The sequence below is a fragment of the Trypanosoma cruzi genome, genomic scaffold (assembly GCF_000209065.1).
Source record: "Trypanosoma cruzi strain CL Brener 1047053517107 genomic scaffold, whole genome shotgun sequence".
NCBI lineage: Eukaryota > Euglenozoa > Kinetoplastea > Trypanosomatida > Trypanosomatidae > Trypanosoma > Trypanosoma cruzi.
Window position 1 is genome coordinate 38405 of NW_001849428.1, and position 9356 is coordinate 47760.

The 9356-nt window shown below is 51.3% G+C and overlaps 3 protein-coding genes across 3 annotated transcripts, besides 9 other annotated features; all 3 read right to left on the reverse strand.

Moving 5' to 3' along the window:
• On the reverse strand, positions 1-2296 carry Tc00.1047053508965.14 (multidrug resistance protein E, putative; the record flags this gene model as incomplete). Its single annotated transcript, XM_810052.1, has 1 exon — positions 1-2296. A coding segment is annotated over one exon (2296 nt), but the record flags the coding sequence as incomplete, so codon positions are not given.
• Positions 1-9356: part of a sequence feature (heterozygous, non-Esmeraldo-like haplotype) that runs on past the window's edge.
• Positions 2472-2502: a repeat region.
• Positions 2774-2797: a microsatellite.
• Positions 2951-2982: a sequence feature (AT_rich).
• Positions 3139-3193: a microsatellite.
• Positions 3402-5030, reverse strand: Tc00.1047053508965.30 (uncharacterized protein; the record flags this gene model as incomplete). The annotated part of the gene is made up of 1 exon (XM_810045.1): positions 3402-5030. One exon carries the CDS (start codon positions 5028-5030, stop codon positions 3402-3404), a length of 1629 nt encoding a protein of 542 aa, XP_815138.1.
• Positions 5387-5415: a sequence feature (AT_rich).
• Positions 5460-5489: a microsatellite.
• Positions 5781-5812: a microsatellite.
• Positions 5962-8241, reverse strand: Tc00.1047053508965.39 (hypothetical protein, conserved; the record flags this gene model as incomplete). Its single annotated transcript, XM_810054.1, has 1 exon — positions 5962-8241. The coding sequence occupies one exon, from the start codon at positions 8239-8241 to the stop codon at positions 5962-5964; it is 2280 nt and encodes a 759-aa protein (XP_815147.1).
• Positions 6428-6470: a sequence feature (CT-rich).

The window sequence follows — 9356 nt, forward strand, 5'->3', positions numbered from 1 at the left end:
GGCTGACGCGTGCCTTTTGCCCACCACTCAAGTTTACTCCCTGCTCACCAATCTCCGTCTCCACACCGTTCAAGAGAAGCTTGAGGTCCGATTCCAGCTGTGTGCAACGCAGCGCACGCCGAAAGCGAGCCTCGTCCATGTCGCTAAAGAAAAGAACGTTCTCTTTCAGCGTGGCGTTCATGATCCATGCCTGCTGCGGCACGTAGGCGATGTTTGGCACGGAACGGAGGAAACCCGATGTCACCTCGTGGCCGCCAAGCAAAGATTCAATCAGCGTGGACTTGCCGCTACCGGTGTCACCAACTACGCATGTAAGTTTCCCCTTCGGAATACACAGTGTAATGCCGTGAAGGAGGTCTTTTGGCCGCAGCTCATAGTACTGGCTGGAGCTTGTAGGCTCTGCACCATCCGGCTTCTTCTTTTGCGCGGCTCGCAGCTCCTTTGCATTCGGTGGTAGTTTTTGCGGTACAAATGTGGAGATGGTAGCGCGTGTGAACTCCGCCGCCACCGATGCCACAATGGGTGTATGCATCAGGTCTTTGATCTCTTCTGGTATCGCCCGGCTGTTGGCCGTATGCTGCAGAAGCATCTCCCGCATCCCGTCATCGGCATCCTCGCATTCAATGAACTTCGTGATGCGGCGCATGGACACAACAAAGCGAACCAAACCTGAAAGGGCGACAGGAATCATGACAAATGGTGTCTGCATGATTCCGAGCAGCGCAATGGCTGGGAACACAATGGCGGGGGTCAACTCGTGGCCCATCTCAATGTACAGCAAAAAGACAACCGCCACGACAAATGCCGGAATAGCGTTGGTGAGAAACGAGACGGAGACATACAACAGTTGCGAGGCACGCAGAGCGACGAGCTCCTCCCGTCGTCTCTCCTCAATGCGTCGAATAAACGACGGTTCCCACGACATAAATTTCGCTATTCGCACGCCGGAGAAAAACTCATTTGTCGCCTTAAGTCGCGCATCTGTCGCCCGCGAGAGTCGTCCGTACACGGTGTAGTAGCGGCGCATGAGAATTCCCTGCAGTGGCATAAAAAGAATAAGGACACCGAAGCCAGCAAAGGCACACCAGCCAACAAGGCGATACAAAAGCGCAAGGGCAAAGATGAGTTGCAGCGGGGCACCAAACAAGAAGGGTAGCATCAGTGGAAAACTCCTCGCGCTGTTCATGTCGCTGCTCACCATGTTGACAATGCGGCCCACGCTCATCTCCGGGTGGGAAAGTGCCTTTCTTAAAATGGTTCCACATTTCTCAAAGAGAACGCCCTGCAGTGCGTTCTGAAACGTGTAGCCGCTGCGCCATCCGAGCTGCGTCAGTTTGCTGCCAGCCGCACTCTGCACAAGTGTTAGGAAAGAAAAGGCCAAAACAAGCAGCAGCCCGTCACGCCAGCTCGGGTCCGCTGTCTCGATGTACTCGATATAATACTGAAGTACCACCGGCACGGCGAGTTGACAGGTGTCACGGAGCAAACGGAAGGGAATAAGCACGTAAACGTGGTAGCCAAGCGCGCTGAAAAGGGCGCGTGCAACAGACATGGGCTTCGGCCTCTTCTGCGTTGTGACCGGCATACCGCCCTGCCGCCGCTTCTTCTCCGGCAAGGGGCAATGGATGACAATGTCTTCCACGCGCTCACAGGTGGCGGTGGCGTTCCCGGAGGACGTGTTAAACAGATATTCACCCTCCACAACACCATTCGTAAAGGGCGAGCGGGACGCGTTCCTGCTTTCCTCCTTCAGGCGGTGAGTGGGCGGCACACGCCACTCCACCCCTGCGTAAAGTTGCCGCGGTGTGCGCTTCTGCTGCGCGTACCCCACCCAACGGAGCTCCCCCGCACTGTCACGGTCCCTGCGGTGGCGTACCTCTACGCCAATGTACGCATCCCACACACGACGTTGGAACCGCTGCTGCTGGAGGACACGCGACAGCATCAGGCCACTGTTGTATGCGCGGGACATGCGCGTTGGTCCTGGCATCTCCTCTTCACTCAGCTCCTCCCGTGCAGCGCGGAACATGAAGTCGCCTATCCATGTGTAGTACAGCTGACCACAAATCCAACTGGCGGCATCTTCGGGCTGCAATTTATACGGCGGCTCCGGTCCCCATAAATCATTCAGACGCTTCCGCCACTGATGTCGGCGTGTATTTAATTGCTGTTCACATTTCTCCAAATTTCTCATCGCCTTCTTAGCCCGTTCATCAAAAGAGCGTTGCTTGTCGCCCTCCTCCCCGTTCACCGCGAGCAATGACGCACGTGTCTCAGCATCAAACTCACGACCCATTTTGCTGGCTGTTCTCCCTATTCGACTATTCTTGTCGTTACTTTATATGTATATTGCCCTCTTTTATTTGCGTCTCCTTACAAATGACAAACCTACAGAAATACATACGGGATGCAGTATACACAGAGCAGTAATGCGTAGTTAATGCAAGGACAGTTATTTCTACAACTGTTGTTTTTTTTTCTTCTTCTTCTTCTTTTCCTTTTCTGCCCACACACACACGCACACAAATACGCCTCCCTCCTCTCACTTTCAGTCATTTATTTTCGTCTGAGTTTCTCCTCGCCTCCCCACACGGTGGCTGTTGCGTGGATGCAATAAATTATTGCAGAACACATTTTGAGCCTTACCCCCCCCAATTCTGGTGGTGTGCCTCACTTGTGTCTGCATGTGTTTCTGCCTGTGTGTGTGTGTGTGCACAAGAGGGGGCGACATGACAACGGGGGCCGTGTGAAGAGAAATCCTCCGCAGAGAGACAAAAAAAAAAAAGAAAAAAAAAAACGATGCCGGAAGCAGCGGTTGTATAAAAATAAAAGTAAAAAATAAAAGAATATCAACGCCACGCTTCAAACTTTTGTTTTCCCCGCCAAGACAACACGCACAACACCGCGAATCAAAAAAATTCACGCCTCCGCATTTCATTCATGAGAGATGATTTATTTTTTTATTTTTTTTTTTATTTTTTACGTTGGGTTTGGCCAGTGGGGGACCAAAGAAGAGAGTGTGCAGGAGAAAAAAAAAAAAAAAGAAAAAGACATACACACATGCCTGCAACACACGTGTATACATCAACGAGACAAAACACGCAGCACACACTCCACTGCACTCCACTGCCAAAAATAAAACAAACACAACACACACACACGCACACATCAAACATATAAACAAATAAATAAAGTTATCGTGATATCCATGAAACACCACCATAAATAATACACGTGCATACAAGTACATGCACGGAAAAAAAGGTATAAATATCCGTATAATTGGCTTTCGCGCGAATACGCTTTCAAGATACCTACACACGCAACCCCCCCACACACACACACACACGGACAGACAAAGAAAAGGTAGACAGTTGTGTTTCCTATTGTACACAACCGCACTAAACGCATTTAATGATGCCACGCATAGCATTAGACGCGGCGACGGACATTTTCGCAGCGGCCTTAGCTCCGGCGCCGAGAGTGAAGCACGTCATGTACATGCCAGCGCGACGAGAAAACGACATGGTGCGCTTTGTGGTGGTGGCCACTCGTCTGGTGCCTTCGGCTGCGGCGTCTGTCAGCTTCACTCCACATCCAATCGGAAACAACACGAGAGCCTCATAGCACCAGCCAGCAGCCAGGGCAGAAGTGTCAGAAATGGCAGTCCTGACGGCAATCATGGTTTTTGCACCGGCTAACTTGAGTGCTGACGCAGCGCAACAGGAGCTGCCAAATGTCATGTAAAGCTGAAAAAAAGCAACCTGAAGAGTGCCTCTGCCGCAGCGCACCGTTGCACCGACAGTAAAAAAAATGCTCAGCTTTGACAGCTGGATGGGATAGACGTGATTCACAAGCCAAATTAAACCCTCCAAAACACGCCTTGTGCTGCCAATTGCAAACCACAGCACCACTTTTCTTGAATCATGCAGTCGTTGCAACACACGCACGCAACGCACGAATACCCCCGCCGGCATAAAGAGAAGAAAAGAAATCAATGCGAAAGGCTGTGCGCATTGCACCACGTCATTAGGTCCGTCCAACGGCACGGGAGTCAGCGGATTCTGAGCCTCACACCATGTCTCCTTGGGGCATGGCGTCAGCCTACACGGTGACGGTTCGCGTAAAGGCATGTGGCGCTGTATGGGAGTGAAATGCCCCACCTCGTCTTCTAAATGGCTCCTGCATTCTGCCTTATTGAGCCACACCTCACCCCCCGCACACGCGCAGAGCAACGCGTAGTCCTCTTCGGCCCTTTTAGCGGTCTTTGCCAACTCCTTCTCCTTCTCCTCCTCTGCCAGCAGCCTTCCCTCAGCGGTGGTTTTGATGGTGCTGCAGGAATCAAATAAAACATCCCCGCCCGTGTTGATGCCAACTGACGCCGTGTCCGTTGGGGGCGGGTTGCTATTTTCCCCCGGTGCTTTGGGGCAATAAAATTTACGAAAAACACGTTGGAGGCCCCAGACGTGCTCTTCTATGAGACGGTGCATTGCCTCCACCGCCTCCCGTTCCAGTCGCGTAATCGTCGCCTCGGACTCCGGAAGAAGCCAAAGTCGCTCATCAAACTCCGTGGAGAGAATGGAACGCATCATCAGAACCTGTTCCACAATAATGTCAAAGCGCTCCCGAGACTCCTGATCTCTGTATAGCCGGCAAAATGCCCAGAGCCTTCGCCTCCTTGTGTGCTCATCATCATCAAACGCTTCCCACACCCCGCCAACGTGCTCCGTTGAGTGGGAGGAGCGTGGTGTTCTAAACCGCGAGTCGTAGGCACCACCGGGGTTGGAGAGCAGCGATGAGTCCCACGCAGGAGAACTGCCGCCCTCATTGTCTGCAGGAATCGCCCCCTTTGCCGTCGCCATCGCAGCAGCATCGGTAGAAGAGAAAAAGGGATCCCTGTAGCTGCTGGTATGAACGTCTGAATGAGGGCCCGGGTTCATCGCTTTGCGGGGCCGTAAATTTTTGTCGCTATTCGCCAAATACGCCCCTGGCTGTGTGCGTCGCGCTTTCACGGAGTTATCGTTGTGCATTCGCCGTCTGCCTCAACCTGTGCCGTGAACAACAAAAAAAAAAAAAGCCGGCACAAACTCCCCCTTGCGACAGTGTTTTTTATGCCAGGAAGAGTGCTGCTCGCAAAACGTGTCCCACCCTTCCAATGATAATTGCTATCCCACACACACAAAACCACAAACACTTGTATGTACACACACACACAGAGAGAGAGAGAGAGACAAACAGCAAGAAAGAAGGAAAAAATTAATTCGGCATGGCAAAAACCTCCCACAGACAGTTGTCACCAAAATGAAATTTAGATTGGAGGCTGCAAAACACAATGCTGCGGCCAATACAGAACCCCAGCTTTAAGAAGAAGCGTTTTTTCCTTTTGTATTTATTTATCTTTTTTTAAAAAAAAATGGTGCATAAGTAAATAAGACTTTGGGAGGGTCAACCACTAAGTAAGAGAGAGAGCCAAAGAGAGAGAGAGAGAGCCAATGGGTGCAATGGAACGTGTAAAAAAACGTCCAGAAGAAAGGGAAAATAATAATAATAATAAACACAAGCAAACAGCCAACATGTGACTCTCCACCCAACGCCTGCTTCTCGCCAGGTCACATTTTCTGTCGCTGCCTCAGTAACCCCCTCCCCCCACTCATTCCCAACACCAAATTGCGCCGTGGGAAGAGTATCGCGCACACATCATTGCGAGGCTCCTCCCTCACTTACAATGTCATTCACGGCAACAAGAGCACAAAAGCCGTATCCATTGCCAAATAAAGAGGAATAATAATAATAATAATAATAATAATAATAAGGAAGAACTACAACTACTAGTAAATGAATTAAGCCCAATCTTTTACAAATGATAGCGTCAAAACAATTCGAGACGAAGAATCCCCAAATTTAAATATAAATGCATCACTGTACAGAGCCGTTCCCAAGGTCACATAAATATATATACGCTTATCTTCGCCTGTGCTTTAACAGGTCTAAGCCACATTTTTTATTTATTGCTTTCCACGCCGCTGTCTCATCCTGACTGACCATTCGGCGCGATCTTCGCTCATGGGTCTCCAACAACAGAAGTTGAATACGCAGCTTTCGGAGAGACTGATTCAACTCCCGCTCTGCACCTCTACCGCCCGCAAGGGCATCACTTGTGTCTGTAAAATTGTTTGATACACATTGTAAAGATTCACGGAACTTGCCTCCTGCCCTCACGCCATTCTCTCCACAGATAGTCACTGGGGTTGGCATTGGAATGGCATATTTCGTTGTGCGTGCCGTAAATTCGTCGGGGATGCGTAACAAAGATAAGTTGAGTGAAGGCACAAAGTCTGGAAGCGGTGGCAGGGACTCCGAAGACCTGCACCATAACACGTTAAAGCACCACCATGGGTCTTCCTCGGCATCCCACCATCTATCATCATCTTCCTCCTCCTCCTCCTCCACCGCCTCCCTTTCCTTCTCCTGTTTCTCCCCATCCGTGGGACTTTCATAGCAGACATTACTATCCATCTTACCCCCAGTTTTAACCTCCTCCACTTTTTCACCGCTCTTCCTTGCGGCAAATTTGTGCGTCGCCCCATCACCGCTGCGCACGGTGGTTGAAGCCCCACTAGAGCGAATGCTGCTGCTTACCCCACAGGCGTTCATATTTTCGTTGGAATTACCCGTTAGCTTCATTGACGAGTCGGAATCTTGCATCCGCGGCACGCCTCTTTTTTCTAGTACAGTCCTCACGCATTTCAAGACTTCCCCCGGTGAGCCCGTCCGTTCTTCGGCCTCAACTTCCTCAAAGCAACTTCTGAAAGGCAGAGACACAACCGAACTTGAGAGAATATCCATTGAGCGTGACGGTTGTCTTAGCTTCGCTTCATCTTCCCCTCCTTTGGGCTTGGCCTCACTTGCCTCCTTTTCCCGCATGGGTTTTTGTCGTTCAAGGCGACGGTCACGCTCTTGTAGAACCATGAGGCATAGTTGACTGACCTGGCGTGCAAACGGCACCCCTGCGGAACCATTCCTAGTAGCATTGGTGGAAGAACCCTTCGCTACAGGAGAGACATACGTCGTATTGGACCGTGCAAAGACCGAAGTCGTCTTTAATAGCTGTTGCTGTTGCGATTGCTTCTGATTATATTTGTTATTGCGCTGGGGCTGATGGAATAATTTTTGAGAATTTGAATCTTTATCGCCCTCTGTGCCTTCTCTTGCCGTTGTCCGAGCCATTCCCTGTGGTGCGGATGTTGACGGCACGCAAGTTTTAGTAGATGCATTGCTTTCCCGTGCACCTTTGAATTCGAAAGCGTGTTTTTTTATAATATACATTGGACTGGGCGTCGTCGCAAGACTCAACTTTCCCCCGGTATTTCGTAAAGCCAGTGACGGCATCACGAGACAGCCAGAGCCCCTCCTAGTCATTTGTCGGATAAATGGCTTTTGTCCGGAGCTGCCAACAGCGGCGCCCACGCACAGACGTAAGGGTGAAATGGAAGCCCCCTCCTCTGTCTTCGTTAGTGAAGGCTTTCCTTGTAGGATGGGCGCCGACTCCAGACGTTTAAGTGGCGTTCGGGGTGCCGCTGTTGTCGAGACATCGCATGACGATGGATGGCTGTCGAGAATGGCTCTCGACTTCCGGCCTGATTCATTCCAGCGCCTACTGGCGGCATGCGCTGTGCCTTCACTAAAGGATACTCTTCGCCCCATCGAAGGCGTCCCTATGACGCGGCGGAGCTCTCCGCTGCTCCGCAACAATGATCGTTCAACAAATAGACATGTGTCGCTGCCACTGACACGTTGAGAAAACGTCCTGGAAAAACCGGCTGCTGGCGGCGGTGGGCGGGAGGATGACAAGGACGCTGAAATTTGCATGCCTCCACTGGCACTTCGGCGAAGCACCCGCTTTTTGGCCGGTAGTTCCTTCTCGAATGAAATTGTCGTCGCCGGCAACACGTCTGTCACTTCCCTGCGGAAGCTGCGAGAGGGTCCTGTTGCCGACGTCGGGCTTTCTGCCTTTGAGTTTAAAGGAACGCCTCTTTGAGTGCCCCGTCTGAGCAAAGACTGCGTCAGCCGGTGAGCTGCGCCGCCATAACAATCGCTAAGGTTTGATGAAGATGCTGCCGCCGCCGCCGGAGTTGAACGCACGTCGCTGCACCGCACCACCGAAGAAAGGGATGGCGCCGCATGTGACACCATCCACTTCAACGCCAGCTGCTTCTGCTCGGTGCAGGCATCGTCCAACATCCCTCTATCGACGCGTTATGTCCGCCCCTTCTCTCTCACTCACTCTATTTCTCTCTCTGCTACTAATTATTTTTCTTTTTTTTTTTTAAGAAAGGAATTGTTCACGTTTATTTTTCCGTGACAGTGCCTTCCTCGTGCCTTTTCTCGTTCCTCCTCTCTGTTGTACAGAGAAAAAAAGAAAGCCCTCACAGTACCCCAACAGGCCTCTTAGCCTACGTGTCAGCAAAAAAATTACTCTAAAAAAAGGAAGGGAAAAAGGCTCATCACAGGATGAGGGATTTAAAAAAAGAAAAAAAACAGCATAAAGAGCGAAAATGGCCACTCTTAAGTGTGTGTTTGTATTTTCTTCTCTTCGCCCACCACTTCTGCAGGTGGCTGCCAGTAAAGACCCATGAAACGTGATTGCACGAAGCCTGCAGTTCCGCATCGCCTCCCGCACACATGCACCCACACGCACACCAATTGGCGTTGAATTTAATTCCGTCGGCGCAGCACGTGCCCTCACCAAAACCCCTCTGCATCTCAGCCTCCCTTTTCACACTTAATGCTCGACTTGTGTGCATGGATGACCACCACGCATGAAGACGGAGCAATGTGCGGACTGGGAGACAGAACTCAACACGGCCGTGGCAATGCCCTCGGCCTGGCTGCAGGCTTTTCTCTCAATCATGGCGTGTCAATGCACCCATTCATTTTTGTTGTTTTTCCCCCCTCCTCCCCGCACAATGAAGGGGGCCGAGCGCAACCAAAGCCGTCCACTCACCCACCCACAATGTGTCAAGCCAACGTGCCGCCAGTAGCACATATCCATAACCAAAGGCCAGCCGAAGTGACAGAGGCGAAAGGCCCACTCATTGCTGCTGCTTGGGAGTTGACCATTCAGAGCCGCTATGCCACACTAAACGAGGCCCACGACGCGCCGTGGGCACCAACCCATACAGAAACAAAAGGCCGTTCCTGCAGACAAAAAAAAAAAGAACGAGGCCGCCACCAAAAGACATACGGCAATGCAGTGAAGCGGTGCAACAGCTTTTGCAAAAGATGTCTGGTGGAAACACGCGTCCCAGCTCTCCTCCGACCTCCACGAGGCACCACAAAGTCCAACACGCATGTAG